This window comes from Oratosquilla oratoria, chromosome 33 (assembly GCF_046742065.1).
Source record: "Oratosquilla oratoria isolate Oo_2021 chromosome 33, ASM4674206v1, whole genome shotgun sequence".
NCBI classification, from domain to species: domain Eukaryota; kingdom Metazoa; phylum Arthropoda; class Malacostraca; order Stomatopoda; family Squillidae; genus Oratosquilla; species Oratosquilla oratoria.
The window spans coordinates 37,422,554-37,445,438 of NC_134809.1; the positions used below are offsets into that span (position 1 = coordinate 37,422,554).

Consider the following 22,885-nt stretch of genomic DNA (forward strand, 5'->3'; position numbering starts at 1 on the left):
TCACATCTTTAGCAGTAAGAAAACGAATCACAGCACGTATTTCAGTTGGCAGTATTTCAAATACAAACTTAAAACACAGTCAGATTATTCCATAATTATGTTGAAACGTAGATTACAGTACAGGCTTTCATGTAAAAATAAAATTGTTACGAAAAGTCTACTCGTTTCATTTTTATTTCAAAATGGTACTTAAAAACACACCTCGTGTGATATATATATATATATATATATATATATATATGCACACACTTTTGCAGTGAGACAAAAGACTGAAGGGACAGAGCTTGGAAAAGATGGAGAAAAAAAAAAAAAAAAAAAAAAAAAATACAAAATGGTAGGTATATAAACTATAGAAACGAGTATGTAAAAGTGTGAAGAGAGGAAAAAAGAAACTATGAAAAAGACATTACAGATAAATGCAAAGAGCAACCCAAGCTATTGTAGCAATATGGGAACGGTAAACTTAAAAATAAACAGGAAATTGTGAAAGTACGCCAAGGAAATATAGAATACACAGAAGATTTAGAAATGGCTGAAGTCATGATTAATCACTTCAAGTCTGTTTTCACTAGAGAGAAGGCACAATATTGGGACAAAGGAAGTGAAGTACGATCTCCCCCCATGAGCGAGATAATAACACAAAAAGAAATAATTAACACCTATCAAACTTTGATGTCAGGAAATTGCATAGGCTGGACGGAATTGCAAATTGGATTCTAAAAGAATGCAAAGAAGAACTAATGGACAAAATACATAAGTTGCTCAATTAAAGAAGAAAAAATACCAAGACTGGAAAAATGCTAAAAGTGTACCAATAAAGAAAGGAGGAAACAAGGAAGAACCAACTAACTATACGCTAGTCTCACTAACAAGCACTATAGCCAAAATTTGAGAAAATTATCAAGAACAGATGGGTAAAACACCTGGAAGAAAATAATATAATAAACCCAAGACAATATGGGTTCAGACAAGGAAGATCATGTACCACAAACGTAATGTTTTTACTCAAGACTAATAGACATACTGCAAGAGAGGAATGGATGGGCTGATTGTGCATTGCTAGACTTGAAAAACTTTAAAAAGGAGCATATAGGAGGGAAACAAGGGAACCTACTAAAATGGATGGAGGACTTCCTGATTGGTAGAAAGATGAGAGTAGTACTCAGAGAAAAATATTCAGGTTGGAAAGAGGTGATCAGTGGAGTTCTGCAAGGATCTGTACTGGCTTCAATAATGTTTGCTATTTATATGAATGACATGGATGATGGTGTGCAATGTTACATGAGCTTCTTTGCAGACGACACTAAATTGTTAAGGAAAGTAAAAACTGAAAATTGTGAATCACTGCAGGAAGACCTGAATAAGGTATGGAACTGGAGTCAGAAATGGGAAGTGGACTTCAACATTAAGAAGTGTAGCATAATGGAGTTTGGAAAAAGTAAAAATAGAATATCAGGACAATATAAAATTGGAACTAAGGAGGTAAAGAAAGTGGGATCTGAAAAAGATTTGGGTGTAATTATCTCAAACAACTTGTCCTATGACAAACAGATAAACAAAATTGTCGGAGAATCCTACAACTTGCTAAGATCAATAAAAGTGGCATTTACATATTTGGATGAAGAAATGATTAAAAAAATATTGGTCACACTGATAAGGCCTAGACTAGATTATGCAGCAACATTGTGGTCACCCAGTACCAAAAAGAATATAAAGAAAATAGAAAGAGAGCAGCCACAAAAATGGTCCCTGCACTTGCAAACTTATCATATGAGAGATTGGCTAAAGTGGAGTTACCAACTCTGGAGCAAAAAAGAGAGACGACCTACTGATCATCTACAGAATCATGAAGGACACAGAAATACTCGATAGAGAGGACTTGTTAAACTGGGACAAGAGAATCACAAGAGGATATGGAAAGAAAATAAAAAAATATATAGTTATAGAAAAGATCTGAAGAAAAACAGTTTTCCACATGGACAAAAAAATAGCAAGTGCAAAAACCATTCATGAATTTAAGGGCAAACCAGACACTGCGAGATACAAAGGCGGGACACCATGAGCGTAGCTCCCATTTCCGTAAAATACATCTAGGTTAATATATATATGTGTGTGTGTGTGTATGTATTTGCTTAATTGTATTTTACGGGAAGTGAGCTATGCTCGTAGTGACCCGCTTTTGTATCTTTCCATATCCAGTTTGTTCTTCAAATCTTCTATAGTTTTAGCACTCACTCTTTCCTCCTCATTCCGTCTTCCAGATATCTATCACTCTGTGTGGGAAGCTATTCTTTTTCAGATCACCTCTGTAACTGCCCTTCTTAAGTTTCTTCTTGTGTCCTCGCTTTTCTTCTGTCCCACTTAACAAGTTGTCTATATCAAGAATTTCCATCCCTTTCATAATTCTGTAGATGGTTAGCAAATCACCTCTTTCTCTTCTTTGTTCCAGGATTGGTAGATTGAGTTTATTCAATCTTTGTTTGTATGTCAAATTAGAGTGTTGGTGCCATTTTTGTCGCTGCTTTTTTTTTTTTTTTTTTAGAACTAGGAGTATAGTGTCACAGTATATTCCAATATTGGTCTTATCAGTATAACTAACATTTTCTTTACTATTTCTTCATCCATGTAGTCAAAGACTACTTTCAGTTAAAAGTTTCTCCGACTAATTTGTTGACATGTTTGTCTGGTGTCATGTCATTAGAGATAGTTATTCCTAGGTCCCTTTCAGAGTTGACTTTTTTAACTTCCTTTGTACCATTCTTATATTGACCCAATATTTTATTTATGCTTTTTCCAAATTCCATTATACTACATTTCTTAATGCTGAAGTTCACTTTACACTTGACTCCATTTCCAGACTTTGTCCAGGTGTTCTTAAAGTGATTTGTAGCCTTCCTCTGTACTTACTCTCTTTAGTAGTTTTGCATCATCTGCAAATTTTGTAAATTATAATAGATCAACGTAATATGCGATTTTCTTGGCAGAAATCAATAACAAAATAGTTGCTAAAACCTATTTACTAATGAATGAAGTTGCAGCAGCTGAATGATATGCCATGTTTGTTTAAATAGATGCCAATGTCAAAGAAATGAAAGGTTAAACAAGTCTATTCTAACCTACGTAACCTAACCTATATTTGTAAGGTAACATTTTAGTTGTGCACATCTACACAATATAGCAATAGAAAATTATTTTGTAAATTATAATAGATCAACATAATATGTGATTCTCTTGGTAGAAATCAATGGCAAAAAAGTTGCCAAAACCTATTTACTAATGAATGAGGTTGTGGTGGCTAAATGATATGCCATTTTTGTTTTGATAGACACCGAGGTCGAAGAAATGAAAGAATGATAAATTAGTCTATTCTAACCTAATCTATATTTGTAATTCGGTACCTCAAATTCTAAAGATCATCTGGATCATCGTCGTCATGCATACTGGTTGTCTGATTATTATTATACCTCGGGCAATTAACAAACGACAGCAGAACCCCGTGCTCTCTCATAAAGTCCAAGGAAGCCCTATTGTCTTTGTAACAGTTCTTATTAACATCACCTGGAGTTGGAGAACATCCAGTTCACAACGTGAAAGTAGTCATCTGATAGTGACTGGACTGATATGGCATCCAAACTGTATCCTAGTGGCTTCATTCGTTAGTAAATTTGCTTGTAGCAATTTTTTTTTCTGCCAAGAAAATTGCATATTACATTCATGTATTTCAATTTATAAAACTAATATTTAATTTTCTAATGCTATATAACGCAGGTATGTATAATTAAAATAATACCATTTGTAATTCGCTAACTCAACTTCTAAAAATCATCCTGCTCGTCATCATCGTCCCAGATGTTGACGCCGTGATTATTATTGTACCTCAGGCAATTAACAGATGACAGCAGAACACCCTTGTTCTCTCATAAAGTCCAAGGAACCCCTATTGTCTTTGTAAAAGCGCTTATTAACGTCCCATGGAGTAGGAGAATACCCGGTCCACAACATGAAAACTATCATTTGAGAGTGACTGGACTTGCATGGCATCCGGATTGTATCCTAGCGGCTTTGTTTGTTAGTATATTTGCTTGTAGCAAAGGTTCTTTGTTTATTATTTCCACCAAGCAAATTATTGTATTACAATTTACAAAATTAATATTTAATTTTCTACTGCTATATTGCATAGGTGTGCACAACTAAAATACCGATATTTTTCTTGGTGAAAATCAATATAGGAAAACATTGCTGAAAACTATGCAGAAACAAAGTTGTGTCAACTCCTTTAGATGCCACCTTTGATTAGATTTGGAGGTCTGAGACAACGATGACCTGATGACCTCTAGAATTACATGTACCGCATAACTATATGCAGGTTAGGTTAGAATAGACAAATTTATCATACTTTAAATTTCGTCCATCTCTGCCTCTCAAGTAGTCAAAGTGCCTATGTTTGTTTATTTATAGCTTTTAGCGACTTTTTCTATTATTGACTTCTGTCATGAATAACGTGTTGATGTATTATAACTTACCAAATTATTTAATTTTCTATTGCTATATTGCATAAGTGTGCACTTTAAAATTTTACCACTTATGTCATACCTTGCTGAAACTTTGTATATTTTGACCTGTTCATTCTAATGTTGAAACCAGATATTACTCATCTGATGATTTTTTGTGATATAATGGCATTCTGTAATATTCCATTAGTATTGGTTGCAAATCTCATGACCATGAAGTTTTCTTTGTTAGGTTAGGTGTTTTGCTACACTGTGTCTGACCTCGGCAGTGGATGGGATACAGGGATGATCAGTCATCCATGAGGAGCTGAGAGGGAGGAAAGGGTGGTGGATTGATGTAGAATAGATGGGGGTGGGTATATGCCTTTTAAATTTAGCTACCTCTCTGGTAAGGAGGAAAAAGTCCTTTGTATGTAGAAAAGAAATAGATTAGGTCAGGTTTAGACATTTTATCAATCTATAATATAACCATTTTCAATATATTATATTGAGAGTTTTTCAAGACTGTGGGTTTTATCCAGTTTGGTGGGTATCACAGAACTGGTCAATACCTCATAAACCAAGAAAATTAGGCTTAAAAAACCTTAGTAAAATTTATATTAAGAGCTAAACATATTTCATGGTTATATATTAGCTGGTTTTGCTTATTTTCAGCAGATTTCACTCCTGTTTGGTTGGTTTCAACAAAGTGCTGGCCCCCAGAGATGCGGGGGCAGAAATTAATCTGGATGAAACCTCCAGGATTCCTGAGCCCAACTGAAAAAATACTTTTATATTTTTGGCAAGCTGTCTCTGATATTCTGGTAAATGACATCTTGTGCCTGGTGCCCTTTGAATACATTTACTCCACCCTTTATTAGTTTATAGCAATTTGTTTACTTTGCCATAAAACTGAGGTTCTTCTAATTTATTTGCTACCATTTTCTACTTACAATAAGATACTGGGTACTGTATCCAAGACTGTTTTCATGCTCACAGTTTATTGGAAATATAATCCAAGATTGCATGTAATTTGAAGGACTAAAATATTTCCAATAATTGTGTATTACTCACAGATACTAACATGAATATAACTATGAGACATCGATATGGAAACTTGTAATTAAATAAACGAGGCCTGACAGTTCAGGGTACTTCCATTTTTCAATGAGAGTACAAATTACCAAAAGTATAAGTTTGAAGAATACCTGGCATCAAATGTATTGTTACTAAAGTCAATACAAGTACACCCAATTTTTGACTGGAAATATGTGACAAACCCATTACCTTATGTTAACCTGCATGTCCATCAGTTTGACACACTTTTTACCAGTGTCAATTTATGGTCTCTTACAACTCGTTTTGTTGTTTTCCCGGTCTACATAATTTGCACCCATGAGAAATCCGCGTGGTCCGTGCCCTATTGAACCTTGGCGCCGTGGCCTTCCCTTCCCAACAAGACGCCGCGTCCACTGTTGAATCTCTATTTTTATTACGTGCAATTTTTCACAATAAAAAGAAAGCGTGTATGATCAGCAGATTCATGTGTATCATTGTTACAGTTATCGCCTAGAATATAAAATCTTTGGAATCACCTTAAAACAACTTATTTAATTTACCTTCCACTTCCCCTGCTAAAGTACGGCCGGCCATGGATGTAACCGTTGTACCATTAGAATAGTTCTGAGAATTTTATGAATTTTATTGATACGCAACCACGGTTCTTTAAGTATATTAAACTTTACATTGAAAATATAATTTTGATATAAAATTATATTTGCTCCTCCTTTTCTATAATATTTGAAATGACCTCCAAATCAGTAATATAAAAAGTCCTCCAGAAGTCTCTACCATGTTGTCACTTTACGAGTGATTGGTTCTGTCTGAGACTAAAGTATTACAAAATTACGTACTGATAGTTTAAACAAATTGTAATTACACACGTGTCAAATTTGAATAAAAGGTTAGTAAGACATCAACTTATATTGATTGTTTACTGTCATAAAAGATTAATGCTCGTAGGGGGGCGTTATTCAGCACCCGAATTGTTAAATCCGAAATCTTGAGTCTTCGATCATTTTCTGAATTAAAAGGTTCGAACTCCGTGTTTATGTACAGTTCCAACTTAATATATACCTTTGATTTCCAATTATATTTAGAAGTGAATTCATGTATTGTTCGAGCTTAAGCTATATCACCTAATTCATTCTAAGTGTTTATGCATCTAATGATCTATATTAGTACTAAGTATATAAATATGCCATGAAACTACTTTTCACATGATTAGACATCGTCATATGACATATGCCATACGGTCTCTCTTAGTAGTTAGTTTGTTCCTATGATCTCTGAAAGCTCTCATCCTTATGAAGATACCTCTACTGTCAGTGCAATCTATCCCCATTAGTGACCTGAATACTGTAATCATATCACCTATGATCTTTCTAAGTTTGCAGACCAAGTGCTAATAGTATAGTAAATAGTCTTTCCTCGTATGTTTTTTCTGCCAGGCTGGAGACCAGTTAGGCTGTTGCCCTTTGTATTCTCTCAATCTTGCTTATATGATATATCTTTCACTCTGTGTGGTGGTATATGGTAAAACCCAATATACCTGGTACTTTATAGACTGTGGGGGACCCAGTTTAACTAATTATCATGTTATATATTATGGATTGTATACTCTTATTGTTGTTTCTCATTGATAACTATATATGTTACTATCATCTAGACTATGTGTTGACTTTATAGTTTATAAAAAATTCAATTTATAGATGTGTACATATATACATATATCACTGGTGTTTATCTGCAGAGACTTTAATATCCTATATGTTACAAACATTGAATAGTATTAACAAATCTATAATAATGTTTATGTGTCATATGGGATGGAAAGGATGGGAATGATTTTGTGCCTTTTTCTTTTTGGCTACCCCCCTTGTAAGGGGGAAAAAGCCTTGATATATGTATGTATGTGTCATATGATATGTGTACTGATTGGTATCACTTATGACTATCTGGTCCCCTTAACCCCTACATAATCATATGTTGTCTGTGTAACTTAGTGTAGAAAATCAGTCTATTGAAGACCACAATAGAAATAAGCTTACATGCTTTTTGTGTTATCCTCGGCATTTGTAATTGTTATTTTTAACTATCATTATATGTTCTCTTCTTTATCTGCACTTCATGTATATTTAATATTGATTCAATACAAAATAGATTAATATTGTTATTATTATTATTATTATTAATATATGTTTTGAAGATGTTGAAAATTCTTCATCACAGCATTTACAGAGATGATGTCCTTGTTTATCCTTAACAACAAAGTGAATGAGGTGACTTCTGAAGGTGATCACATATTAGATCTTGTTTTTAGTGGCTGTAATTATAATCTTGTTCAGAAGTGTGTGTTCATGCTTGTGCATAAACTTATAACTTTTGAAATTACACATTTGAAAGCCAGTATCTAAGGAAAGGATTACGTTTTGACTGAAGAGGAATTTTCAACCAAAACTATTAGTGAATTCTGTCACACAGAAAATTTCTGAAGAAAAAGGTAAAATATGTGACCGGTTAGTGGAATCTGGACAATGTGTAACATGTTATGTTTTGTCATATAACAAGATTACAGGAGAAGAGTATAATAGCATGTGCACTTTAGTTAAGAAGGAAATAGTGGTAAAGGATCATGCACTTTGGTTTAATGCTGAAATACTTGGGACAAAAAAAGAAAAAAATGGTGTAGATGTCAAAATGAGGAGGCGAGGAGAGCATATCAAGTAGCAAAGAACATAGAAAACAGTCTGGTGATGAAAAGAAAAAGGGAATACTATAGAAATAAGGTGTTGGAGACAGGATTAAACATTAACAAACTGTATACTGACTGGAAATAAAAAGGTTACGAGGTTGTCTGATGGATTTGCTGATGCTGAATTGGCAAATATGTTTCTTGATTTCTTTGAAAAGAAAACTGAAGATGTGATCAGGAATTTTAATGTCGGTGAGAGTCGGGCCTGTTGTGTAGTATGCAGTTCCTGAAATCAAGTTATGTTTCCAGCAAGTAGATGTGAATATAGTAAAATATATCACAGAGTGAAATTCACATATTGTGCTAATGACCCATTACCCATGAGTGATATCAAGAGAAGTGAGAATTTTAGTGATTTATTAAAGACTTTGACTGATATGGTTAATGCAAGCATTCATTAGAATATTTTTCCTAAGAGTGAAAAAAGGGCAAGTGTGAAATTTGTTAAGGGTAAACAAGATTCCCAGTGTTTAAAGTTCTTTAGACCAGTATCTGATCTGATGTTTCTGTCAAAGATTCTTGAAAAAGTAATTGCAAATTGTTTCTTCCTTGGTTGGATGGGTGTCATATGGAGTGTCTGACAAAGAGAGGAACAATTATCTGACTAATGATGTTAATGTGTGACTAAGGATGATGTGCTAAAGAACAGGAGTGCTTACATAGTTCTACTTTACAAAGGAAAAGTGGGGCAATGTGAATGTAGTAGTTTCAAAGAGATTAATTTGTTTAATGTAGTTGGAAAGACTTAAGGGAGAGTGTTAATTGAGAGGATTAATCTGTGTCCCCTGGTCCCTCTTGTAGAAGATCCACACCCTCCAGGAAATTGGCAACAGCCTGTAGTCAGGAGCATAAGTCACTTAGAAGATAGATTTTATTGTTGTCTAGGGACAATTGAGAGGATTAGGAAAGAAACAGAATAATTGGGGAGGAATAGTATGAGTTTGGGAAAGATATTTGTATTTTTTTTTTTTTTTTTTTTTTTTTTTTTTTTTTTTTTTTTTTTTTTTTTTTTATATACAAGTTTTTACATGAATGGTAGAGCTTTTGTTAGGGTTGGGAATGGTGAGAGTGTGTGGTTTGAAAAGTTAGGGTTGCATCGTGTTGTGTCACCATGAGTGTTCAGTGTTTACATGGATGGGGTGGTGTGGGAGGAAATGTGAGGATCATAGGCAGAAGATTGGAGATGATTAGAGAGACTTGAAGTAAGTGGGAGGTGAGCCAGTTGTGTATTTACCTAGTTGTATCTTACAGGAAAGGGAGCTATGCTTGTGGTGTCCTGTCTTTGTATCTCGCGGTGTCCAGTTTGCTCTTAAATTCGTGTATAGTTTTTGCACACACTATTGTGTCATCCAATATGTTCCAGAGATCCACCACTCTGTATTAATTTTTATTTTTTCCAGGTCTCCTCTATAGCTGTCCTTTTTGAGTTTCTTTTCATGTCCCCATGTATTTCTCTTATCCCAATTTAGTAAGTCCTCTCTATCAAGGACTTCTGTGCCTTTCATGATTCTGTAAATGGCCAGCAGGTCACCTCTTTCTCTTCTTTGTTTCAGAGTCAGTAAATTCAGTTTTGATGATCTCTTCGTATGACAGGTTTGAAAGTGATGGGGCCATCTTCATAGTTGCTCTCTGGATTCTTTAATTTTTCTTTATATTCTTTTTGGTACAGGGTGGCCATAGTATCAGAGCATACCCCAGTCTAGGCCTTATCAGTGTGACTAGTATTTTCTTCACCATTTCTTTGTCTAAGTATGTAAAAGCCACCTTTATTGATCTTAGCAAGTCGTAGGATTCTCCGACAATTTTGTTGATCTGTTTATCAGGAGATATAACATTTGTGATGATTACTCCCAGGTCTTTTTTAGATTCCATTTTCTTTACTTCCTTTGTTGCGATTTTATATTGTCATGATATTCTTTTTTTACTTTCTCCAAATTCCATTATGCTTTTCTTGATGTTGAAGTCTACTACTTCCCACTTCTAACTCCATTTCCAAACCTTGTTCAGATCTCTGCAGTGATTCACAATCAGTTTCAGTATTCATTTTCCTCAGCATTAAGTGTTGTCTGCAAAGAAGCTCATGTAACATTCCACATCTTCATCCATGTCATTCACATGAATAGGAAACATTATTGGAGGTAATACTGATCCTTGTGGAACACCACTAATCACCTTCCAAGCTGAACTCTTTTCTCTTAGCACTACCCGCATTTTCCTTCCATGCAAGAAGTCCTCCATCCTTGTGTCCCTATGTTTTCCATTTTTTTAAATAATTTTTTATGTGGCACTTTGTTGAAGGTTTTTTGTAAGTCTAGGAAAGCACAATCAGCCCATTCATCCCTTATATTATATCTATTAGTCTTGAGTAGAAACAGATTAAATTTGTGACACACGATCTTCCCTATCTGAATACAAATTGTCTTGGATTTATTATATTGTTTTATTCCAGATGCTTTATCCATCTATTCTTAATAACCTTTTCACAAATTTTGGCTACAGTGCTTGGAAGGGAAATTGGTCTGTAATTTGTTGGATCTTTGTTTCCTCCTATATATATAGGAACAATATTGGCATTTTCCTAGTCATTTGGTATTTTTCCATCTTTGAGTGAGGAACTTATTATGTTATATATTTTTTCTATTCATTCTTCTTTACATTCTTTTAGTATCCAGTTTGCTATTCCATCTGGACCATGTGATTTCCTAACATCAGGGTTTGTTAATTGATTCATTATTTCTTTTTGTGTTATTTTTATTTCCCTCATGGGGAGATTGAACTTTGTTCCCATCATCCCAATGCTGTACTTTTTCTGAAGTGAAAACTGATTTGAAGTGATTGTTCATGACTTCAGCCATTTCTAATTCTTCTGTGTACTTTTATTTCCTTAACGTAGTTTCACCATTTCCTGTTTATTTTTAAGTTTACCATTTGCATATCTATAGAATAGCTTAGGTTGATATTTACTTTCATCTATGGTGTCTTTTTTGTGGTTTCTTTTTTCCTCATACTTGTACATATTCATTTTTTTGTCACTTTCCATTTTTTTTTCCATCTTTTCCAAGCTTTATTTCCTCTATCTTTTGCCGCACTGCATCTTCTGTTGAACCAGCACTTATTATACACCTTTTCCTGTTTCTGTCTTGGTACATATTTATCCACTCCTTCATCATAAGTTTCCATCAAAGTCATCCATTTCTCTTGCACTTGTGTCTCTTTAATGTAGAATTTTTCCTAATTTGGATTTTGAAAGAATTTCTTAAGTTTCCCAAAGCCCATTTTGTTGTACATCAGTCTTCCTTTTCTGTATTTCTCATTTCTCTCTATAATTTCTCCTTTATTTCAAATTCTATTAATAAGTGATCACTCTTCCCAAATGGTGTTTTGTATTTAATTTTATCCACACTTTCAGGTTCTGTTGTAAATATTAAGTCTAGACTGTTCTCCATTACTTCTATATCTGGTATTTTCTTTTACCCATTGTATCAATGTATGTTCTATAGTCATCTCAAGTAATACATTTCCCCATAGATCTTCACCGTTCACTGTCATCTCTTCCCAACATAGTAGTTAAAATCTCCCATAAGTACCAGGTTACCTCCACCCTTCAGCATCTCATTTAATAAATGCCTTGTATCTTCTAACATTTTTGAATGCTCGCCCTCTTTCCAAGAGCCTGTTTTTGGAGGCACTTAAATCACTACAAACTTTCTACTTTTCATGTCGCTCTCTTCAGTTTTTATCTTGATCGTTTCTGCACTGTTTATACCCTCTGTAACCTTCATCACATTTAAGTATTTCTTGGCCAACAACATGACTCCTCTGCCCAATTTCTTGTCTCTATTTTTAATCCAATGATTATATAATCCATGTCCAACACTATTTGGTGGTAATGGACCCCTTAATTTTGTCCCTGCAATTCCCAGTATATCTGTTTTTCATCTGACTGGTAATCATTTAGTTAATTTAATCCTGAGATCAATCTATGTTAGTATAAGCCACTTTTATTTTTTTCCATCTCCATCTCGTTTTCTGTTTCTTTCGTTTCGCTTACCTGTGCATACCATTTTCTCAGCTTTGTGTCTAAGACTCTCCAATAGAACTTCTTTCTTTTAGCCTCCATTCTTTTCAATTTTTTTTTTTTCCCCTTAGCTTTGTCTCTTTGTGTCTTCTCTTTCTGTGCCTGTGGCTTGCTTAGAGGAGAGTCTATGGCATTTAGTGACAAATTTTGAGAAAATATGTGACAGGAGGAAGTTCAGCATAAATTTGGGTAAAACGTGTTGAGATGCACAAGGGGTGAAGATGGCAGTAAGTTGGAGGTAGATCTTAAAGGGGGGAGTTTAGAGGAAGTGGATAAATTAAAGTGTTTAGAGTCATGTGTAGTGAGGAATGAAGGAGTGTTGGTTAATTATAGAGTGAGGAAAGCAAGTAAATGTTGTGGGTGATTGAAAAGTTTCATAAGAAATAGATATCAAGGGATGTAATAAAAGAGAAGATTATATGAAGTGATGATTGTGTCTGACTTTAAATTGAGCAGACTTGGAATTTAAATAGGCAGAAGAGAGAAATTTAAATGTGATGAAGTTTTGAACAATTATTACAGGAGATAGAAATTTAAAAATTGATATGTAAAAATTCAAAATTGTGGGAAAAATGCAGATTCCATTTCTGTAGTGGATTTGACTAGTATATCACAAAGTCTTGGTTATGAAAGGCATACTATGGCTGTAATTAAAAAAAAAAATCTTGGAACTGACCACCCCTCAGTTAATAGAGTGTGAAGGTAGCTTCAGTATATTTTATGTTAAGCTGAATTATTGTGTATATTTTATCTTCATAAAAAGTCATACACTATGCTCTGTTAGTAATTGTAAAATATTTTATGTTCTCTGCTGCAGTATCCCTTGAGAAGACCAGTTAGTGGAGAAGAAATGGCAGACAAAAGGAGTATTTGGAATAAGGAACAAGTAAGTAGAAAATTACATTTGGAAAGGTTTAGTTGAAGTAAGACCAATGATAAACACCTGCCAATGATGGTTCTGTGGGATGAATGTCTAAAAGAATCATCTAACAGAGGTTAGAGAGGCTGTAAATTGAAGGCTGGTAAGGCAGCTGGCATCTGCAACATCAGTGGGGGTTGCTGAAAGCTGGAGGTGAGGATATGATCTGCATGCAGGTTGCATGCAGTACTGTCTGCTGTCTGGCAGTCTAGTATAATTCTCCCTGATTGGAAAAAGGGTCTGGGCATCTCTAACTGGAAAGGGAAAATGGACCAGCAGGACTGCAACAACTACTGCAGTATTACACTGCTCAGTGTGCCAAGTAGGGTGCTTGCCCATCTGTTGCTGATACATGTTTATTCACATTGCTAAAGTTGTAGAGGCCTGAAGAGTCTGGGTTCACACAGGTAAGTGTATCACATCTTGGTTATCTCAATATAGATGTGGCCAAAAGCTTTAAAAATTATAGAGACAGTTGAATATAGCACAAATAATTTATTTATGCCAATATTAATTTAAATGGTTGGTTTGGACACATGGAAAGAATGAGTGAAGAAAGATTAGTAAAAGAAGTGTGGAAGGCGGAGGTGGAAGGAGTGAATATGAGGGGGCGTCCTAGGATGAGATGGATGGATGGGGTGAAAGGGGCTTTACAAAAGAGAGGAATGTCTGTAGAGGAAGGATGGGAGAGGACAGAAGATAGGGGTGAATGGAGAAGGGTTGTGTATAGATGAGACTGTGATGCACGAGGGGGAGTTGGTGGGGGATGGGGGGTGAGGAAGTATGTATGAGAAAAAATTTGATGCAGCCCAAAGGGATTTCTCCCCCGTCTTCTCCTTTCCTGCATGAGAAGACGGAGAGGGGGGGTCGCCGAATTTATGAAGCGGCCTTGCTGTGGATGTGCTGTCTTGCGACACTGCTTCTGACCCAGGGCAGTGGACAGGATGCAGGGATGACCCGTCATCCAGGAGGTGCCAAGATAGGAGGGGGGGAGGAGGGTGAAGGGGAGTGGAATATATGGGAAATGAAATGGGTGGGAGTGATTTCTATGCCTTTTTCTTTTTGGCTACCCCCTTTGTATGTATTAATTAAAAATATTATTGGAGTTGTTGGGAATTAGTATGACCGCAGTTGGTTCCAACCAACTGGTTGTAAGTCTATATGGTCATAACTCGGCCTTATCTAAAATTAGCTCACATATATATATCCTGTCATCAAGGAGGAACTAAAAACTGGGTAGGGGTGATGGAAGGTAAATTGAGAGTGGAGGATAGAGAAAGAGGAAAAGGACAGAAGGTGGGGAGGTGCTTAGAGTAAACTGGTTAAATGAGGAAGAAAAGGAAAAGTACAAGAAGAAGTTTAGAGAAAATTGGAGGGAGTAAAGGACAAAGTAGAACAAGGAGTGGAGGAGGAATGAGGATATTTCAAGGAGGGAGTCACAAGGTGTACAAAGATGATGTGTGGAACAAGGGGGATGGGAGGAAATAGAAGGAAAGGTAGTGAGTGGTGGGAAGATGAAGCAAAGAAGGTTGTAGGAGAGAAGAAACAAGCATTCACAGATTGGTTGCAAAATAGGATGAGAGAATCATATGAGAAGTACAAAGAAAAAAGAAGTAAAGCATAAGATAAAGGAGGTAAGAAGGAGAGCAGATGTGAAGTGGGGTAAGAGTATGACAAAATTTTGAAAGTAATAAGATGTTTTGGAGGGAAATTAAGAGAGGAAGGGGAGGCAAATCAAATAGAGAAGGAAAGGTAAAAGGTGCAGATGAAGAGATGATAATAGAAGAGACGGCAGTAAGAGGAAGAGGGGCAGAGTGTTTTAGGGAGTTGCTAAATGTGAAGGAGGGTAGGGAGGGAAAGGTAGTTGCAGTGGGAAGCACTAAGAAAATGACCGTGATGAATGAGGAAAATGGAGAAGAATAAGAAAATATAAGGTGAAAGCAGTTATTAGAATGATGAGAGCAGGTAAGGCTGTATGCAGGTGGCTAATAAAAGTATATTAACAAGGGAAAATAATGTATTAATTTTATTATTTAAAGCACTACAACAAAATACATGTACATTTCAAAGGCAAACTAGAAATAGTGATGTTTCTGTATGCAGTCTGAGTTGGCAGGAAGCATACACGACTGCATAAATCCTTCACAAAATGGGCACATGGAAATGCAATCAATACAATAATTTCAATAGATTGATATAAACCAATTTCATAGTACTTATATACAAAAGGGGAAAGCATGTATTTCACAATCTACTTACACGTACAGTGCATGACAAATTGTACAGTGCCACAAGCATGCACGGTTATCACAACAAGGCACATGATTTGGATGGGTGTCATGTGGAGTGTCTAAAAAAGGGAGGTACAGTGATGGTGAACTGGCTGGTGAGGTTGTTTAATGTTTGTCTAAAAGAGGGTAGAGTGCCAGAGGACTGGAGAAGAGCCTGTGTAGTTCTACTTTGGAAGGGAAAATGAGACAAGTGTGATTGTAGTATTTTCAGAGGAATCAGTTTGTTGAGTGTAGTTGGGAAGGCTTATGGGAAGGTTTTGATTGAGAGGATTAGGAGAGGAACAGGGGATTAATTGGTGAGGAACAGTGTGAGTTTAGGACAGGTAGGGGTTGTGTGGATCAAATTTTTGTGGTAAGACAGATATGTGAGAAACCTTTAGGAAAAGGTAAGAATGTTTTTTGGGCATTTATGGATATGGAAAAGACTTATGAAAGGAAGACACTGTGGGAGGTATTGCAGATATATGGGATAGGAGGAGAGCTGTTAAGAGCAGTCATTTTTACAAGAATAGTAGAGCCTGTATTAGAATTAGAAATGGAGAGAGTGAGTGGTGTGAAGTAAAGGTGGGTCTTTGCCAGGGATATGTCATGTTGCCATGGCTGTTCAATTTATACATGGATGGGGTGGTGCAAGAGGTAAATGCAAAGGTAATGGGTCGGGATTGGAGATGGTTAAAGAAAATGGAGAGAAGTGGGAGATAAGCCAGCTGTTGTTTGCTGACGACACTGCACTTGTAGCAGTGTGTAGCAGGATAAATGTGGGTAAAAGTAAGGGGAGAGGATGGCAGTAAATTGGAAGCAAGTATTAAGAGAGAGAGAGACTGGAGGAAGTGAATAGCTTTAGATATTTGGGGGCAAATGTGTCAGGAAAGGGAGGAGTGGAGGTAGAATGTAAATTGAGAGAAGCAAGTAAATGTCTCATGGGATTAAAAGGTGTAATGAGAAATAGACATATGGGAATGGGTACTAAGAGGAGATTGTATACAGGAGGGATTGTGCCGACAGCACTGTATGGGGCAAAAACATGGAACATAAGAGAGGAAGAGTTTAAATGTGTTTGAGATAAAATGCCTGAGAAGTATGATAGGTTACTAGGTTGGATAGAGTGAGAAAAGAGGTGGTGAGGAGGAGAACAGGGGTGAAAAGGGAGTTGGGAGATAGGGTGGATGAAAGAGTATTGGGATGGTTTGGACACATGGAAAAAATGTGTGAAGAAAGACTAGTAAAAGAGATGTGGAAGGCAGAGGTGGAAAGAGTGAATGAGATAGATGGATGGGGTAAATGGGGCATTGGGAAAGAGGGGAATGTCAGTTAAGGAAGAAGGGAGAAGACCAAAGATAGGGATGAGTGGAGAATGATTGTGTAGGGATGATGCTGTGATTCATGGAGGGGAGTGGGTGGGGGATGGGGGTGAGGTAGTATGTGTGAATATTTTGATACAGCCCAAAGGGATTTCTCCTCATCTCTTTCTGCTTGAGGGGACAGAGAGGGGTGGTCGCTGATTAAATGAAACGGCCTTGCTGTGGATGTACTCTGTCTTGCTGCATTGCATCAGACCCAGGGTGGTGGGCAAGATGCAGGGATAACCCATTATCCAGGAGAAGCCAAGAAAAGAAGAAGGGTTGGTTGGTAAATGGGAGTGGAGTATGTGGTGACTCGACTCCGCTCATATCCAATCCTCTCTTTGTTGATTCATTTTTCCCTTTCCTTCCTCCATTTTGTGTGTTAATACACTATATCAAACTGGATACTTTGGTCACCTGAAAAATGCAACTTCACTTTCATAAACACAACTTAGGCATTTCTTTGTTACTGTCAAAAAAGTGCTGAAAGTGTAAAGGAATCACGGTGTTTGTTTCTTAATCTGACCTTCATTCCAAATGTTCAGCAATTTATCCATTTCATGGATGGGCCTGATCTGTTTCTTTGTTATAACTTTTCATTGCATGGGTGCAGAACCTTTCACAGCTTCAGAAATTCCTTTTTTTTTTTTTTTTTTTTTTTTTTTTTTTCCTGAATTTTAGACAGTAGAATGTGATAACTTAAAATACCATTGACTGTCTTTCCTCCTTCATACTGTTTAATCACCATGATTTTTGTGTTAAAGATTGATGGCCTTTCTTTCCCTTTTGGGAGGTTGAGGAGTTGACATAGAATTTCCTCATGATAAATATCTTGTGTGGGAGGGGTGAATTTTTTTTTTTTAGATGTGAGACAAATTTTTTTTTGTTAGATATGAGACACAAAAGGAGTCAGAGGAACTATGCTGTACTGATGAGCAAGGTGCTAACACTGAACTTGGGTGTGTGAGCGCAGGAGTGCTAGTATTGCTGGGAGCAAGGGAGAAAGCTGTTGTATGCCCAGCTGTCAACTGAACAACTCTTGTAGTGCCAGATGTGGAGCGATGTTGTGTCATAATAATCGCATTATAAAAAAAGTCACTGCTCAATGGCTCGTTCTCTTTCACCCGTGAATTTTGATAACCATAGAAAATATGATGAAGTCAGTTTAGAGAGAATGAGGGTCACACAGGTATGACTACAATAAATATAATCAAGACGCCGACGTCGTCATCATCACGTACCCACTTGCTCCTTATGACGCCTACGTAGGCGTCACCGTATGGAAGTGGTTAAATGAGATACTAATGGGTGGGGGTAATCTGGTAATTATGGGGGACTTCGATTGCAAAGAAATTTGTTAGGAAAACATGACACTGTGAGGAGGAGACGATTTGTGGGATAATGTACTACTGGATATGACCATGGAATACACAATGACTCAGTGTGTCAGTGAAAACACCACATACAAAAATAATGAGGAGGCGTCAAAACTAAAATTAATATTTACAACAGAACCTGAAATTGTGGATAAAATCCATTACATGACATCAGTTGGAAAGAGTGACCATATACTCTATGAAACTGAACTAAAGGAAGAAATATACATGGAGAGAAATGAAAAGCATAGGAAAGGAAGATTGATGTACAACAAAATATACTTTGCAAAACTAAAGAAATTCTTCCAGAATGCAAACTGGGAAAAATTTACATGGAAGAGACAAAAGTGGAAGAGAAATGGAATATCTTGATGGATAACTACAATGAATGGGTGAATAGGCATGTACCAAGACAGAAGTGAGAGAGTGTACATTAAATGCTGATTCAACAAAAGATGCAGTTAGGCAGAAGACAGAAGGGACAGAGCTTGGAAGAGATGGAGAAAATATAAAAAACCTGGAAAATGGCTAGTCTAAATAAACTATAGAAATGAGTATGTTAAAGTGAGAAGACAGGAAAAAAGGAACCTTGAAAAGGATATTATAGATAAATGCAAAAAGCAACCCAAACTATTCTATTGATACGTGAATGGCAAACTTATAAACAAGCAAAAAATGGTGAAACTATGCCAAGGGAGTATTGAATACACAGAAGAATTAGAAATGGCCGAAGTCATGAGTAATCACTTCATATCTGTCTTCACTAGAAAGTACAATATTGGGATGAAGGTAATGAAAGGCGATCTCCCCCCATGAGTGAGATAACAATAACACAAAAAGAAAAATTAGAACACCTATCAAACCTTGACGTCAGGAAATCACATGGCCCGGATGGAATTGCAAATTGGATTCTAAAAGAATGCAAAGAAGAACTAATGGACAAAATACATAACATAATAAATTGCTTACTCAAAGAAGGAAAAATATCAAAAGAATGGAAAAATGCTAACATTGTACCAATATATAAAGGAGGAAACAAGGAAGAACCAACTAACTATAGGCCAGTCTCACTAACAAGCACTATAGCCAAAATTTGTGAGAAAATCATCAAGAATAGATGGTAAAACACCTGGAAGACAACAATGTAATAAACCCAAGACAATTTGGGTTCAGACAAGGAAGATCATGCATCACAAACTTAATATGTTTCTACTCAAGATTAATAGACATAGTACAAGAAAGGAATGGATGGGCTGATACTGCCTTCCTTGACTTACAAAAAGCTTTTGACAAAGTACCACACAAAAAATTATTAAAAAAAAAAAAAAAAAAACTGGAACATAGGAGGGATACAAGGGAACCTTCTAAAATGGAGGACTTCCTGATTGGTAGAAGGATGAGAGTAGTGCTCATAGAAAAATATTCAGACTGGAAAGAGGTGATCAGTGGAGTACCGCAAGGATCTGTATTGGCTCCAATAATGTTTGCTATTTATGTGAATGACATGGATGATGATGTGAAATGTTACATGAGCTTCTTTGCAGATGATGCCAAACTGTTAAGGAAAGTAAAAACTGAAAAGGATTGCGAATCACTGCAGGAAGACCATAAGGTATGGAACTGGAGTCAGAAATGGGAAGTGGACTTCAGTAGTAACAAGTGTAGCATAATGGAGTTTGGAAAAAGTAAAAACAGAATATCAGGACAGTATAAAATTGGAACCAAAGAGGTAAAGAAGGAGAGATCCGAAAAAGATTTGGGTGTATTTATCTCAAACAACTTGTCCTATGACAAACAGATAAACAAAATTGTCAGATAATCTTACAACTTGCTAAGATCAATAAAAGTGGCATTTACATATTTGGATGAAGAAATTATTAAAAAAATATTGGTCACACTGATAAGGCCTAGACTAGAATATGCAGTGACATTGTGGTCACCCAGTACCAAAAAGAATATAAAGAAAATAGAAAGAATCCAGAGAGCAGCAACAAAAATGGTACCCCCACTTGCAAACTTGTCATTTGAGGAGAGATTGGCTAAACTGGAGTTACCAATTCTGGAGCAAAGAAGAGAGAGAGGTGACCTACTGACCATCTACAGAATCATGAAAGGCACAGAAATACTCGATAGAGAGGACATGGAAAGAAAATAAAAAAACATAGTTACAGAAGAGATTTGAAGAAAAACCGTTTTCCACATAGAATGGTGGACACTTGGAACAAACTGGACAATGAAATAGTGTGCACAAAAACCATTCATGAGTTTAAGAGCAAACTAGACACTGCGAAATACAAAGGCGGGACACCATGAGCGTAGCTCCCCTTCCTGCAAAATACAATTAGGTAAATACCGACAGGAGAAATATGAGCTTCAGTAACATGGTGTTTCTTACATTATTCAACTTTCACAGAACTTTTATGTATTAGTGAAAAATTATGCATTCTACAGTTATTGGATGCAAATGGTGTAATTGTCAGGTATGTCTTTGTTATTCAGTAGTGAAAAAAATACATGAAAATGGGCAAAAAATATTATTACCATATTGAAAGAAACTATTTTTACAGAGAAATATCCAAAAAGACTGTGTCAAGAGCAAGTTTTGTTGGAAAATGTGACAAAATGCCAGATTTGAATTTCAAGATATAGTAAATGTGGTCCAAAAAGGAAAACTACACACAGAAATGGCAGAAATTTTGAAAAGGAGTTACTGAACAACAGAAAGACTACAATTGAACATATTGCAAAGGAAATCAAACTGGAAAATATAAGCATTTCAACACAAACTCGTAGAAGGACTACCGAGCTTAGGTGGTAGTGCTATTGGCCGAGAAAAGCATTCAAGGGAGGTAATCAAGTTAAAAGTATGTACTTACTCTCACCCAGAATCCAGAGAGCAGCCACGAAAATGGCCCCAGCACTTTCAAACTTGTCATATGAAGAGAGACTGGCTAAATTGAAGTTACCGACTTTGGAACAAAGAATAGAGAGAGGTGACCTACTGACCATCTATAGAATCATGAAAGGCACGGAAATATTTGATAGAGAGGACTTACTAAATTGGGACAAGAGAAACACAAGAGGACATAGAAAGAAACTCATAAAGGATAGTTATAGAAGAGATCTGAAAAAAAAAAAACGAAAAAAAAACGTTTTCCACATAGAGAGGTGGACCCTTGGAACAAACTGGACAAAACAATAGTGTGAGCAAAAATTATACATGAATTAAGGAGCACACTAGACACTGCAAGATACAAAGGTGGGACACCACAAGCGTAGCTCCCCTTCCCATAAGATACAACAATGTAAATACACATTCCATTCCTATCCATGAGGTGGGGGGGTGGTCACCCCCCCCCTCATCTTGGCTCCTCATGGATGACAGGTCATCCCTGCATCACGTCCAATGCCCTGGGTTAGAAGCAATATAGTGAGACACAGTTAGTTAAGGTTTATTCAACAAAATAAAATACAATTTATATATACATATATACAATTTTTTTTTTACAAAATTGCTTGTTGAAAAGGGAGAGCGTGATGCAAAGCTTATGGGGAATTGCTCTCCCTTTAAGGAAAGAATTATTTTTATTCTATTTATTTTTGTTATGTGTTAGTATGATACACATATATACAGTATATAGTATATCCACATCAAGGCTGCTTCATTTAACCCTTACCCGTTATATATATATATATATATATATATATATATATATGTTTTTTTTTTTTTTTTTTTTTTAAGAAACATTTAATTTTAAAACAAATTTAAGACTTTTTTTATGGTGGTTATGGAAATAAATTTTATTTTTTATCTATTACCAATATTTTACTTGAAAATTTATTTAAAGATACTATTTCTGACAAAAATGAGATAACTCATCTTCCTTTTTTTTTTTTCTTTTCCTTCTTTTTTCTTTTTCCCAAAATTAGAATCAAAAGTAAAGGGAAATTACACACGTATTTACTTTTTTATATCTTATTTTACAATTGATGATCCAGGATTTCCAGTGAATAGGAAGCGTGGTGGTGGAGGAAGCATGTTTTGTTCCGACACATGACACCAGTGTTGTAAATCCTCCTCCTCCACATCTTCACTTCAGAGAAAATAACCTTTGTTAGATGAACTTGCACTCTCTGATGTATCCAAGCTTCTAATTGAAGCTTCATAGTCATTCTCATCTTCTGAGCTTGACATCTGGGCATAATAATAAAAAAAATTGGTGTATGTGCTCAAAAGCAATGAGTCTGCTTCATTTGACTGATACCTTATCACTAACAAATTCATCCCAAGGCAGAAGTGACAGCTACCAGACATAGGATTCACAGAGTATACTCGTTGACAGCTGAGAATGGCCCTAATTCAACGATTATACTTGTCTGTGTTTTTTAAACATTATGTTTGGACGAGTTTATTTGTCGCACTCCGAAATAGAAAAATTGGGTGAAGATGAGTTTATTTGTTCTTGCCAGGCAAGGGGTTAATTGATGACACTCCACCCCTCTCCATCCCCTTATGCAGGAAAAGAGAAGACGGGGAGGTATCCCTTCGGTCTGTGTCAAAATAACATTCACAC

At 36.0% G+C, this 22,885-nt stretch overlaps 1 protein-coding gene across 9 annotated transcripts in view; it reads left to right on the forward strand.

The window, feature by feature from the left end:
- The first annotated feature begins 6,302 nt into the window (after window positions 1-6,302).
- The window catches only part of LOC143017841 (tRNA endonuclease ANKZF1-like), a 161,792-nt gene continuing 145,209 nt past the window's right edge, over window positions 6,303-22,885 (forward strand). For 4 of the 9 annotated variants that reach the window (XM_076172778.1, XM_076172779.1, XM_076172785.1 and 1 more), the window contains exons 1-2: window positions 6,819-6,910; window positions 13,200-13,268. In XM_076172778.1, coding sequence (XP_076028893.1) covers window positions 6,857-6,910; window positions 13,200-13,268 — 123 coding nt within the window. In that variant the 5' untranslated portion in view covers window positions 6,819-6,856. Of the gene's footprint in view, window positions 6,454-6,560; window positions 6,584-6,816; window positions 6,911-12,978; window positions 13,085-13,199; window positions 13,269-22,885 lie in introns of those variants that run through there. The other 5 variants (XM_076172781.1, XM_076172784.1, XM_076172782.1 and 2 more) reach the window with 5 other exon arrangements.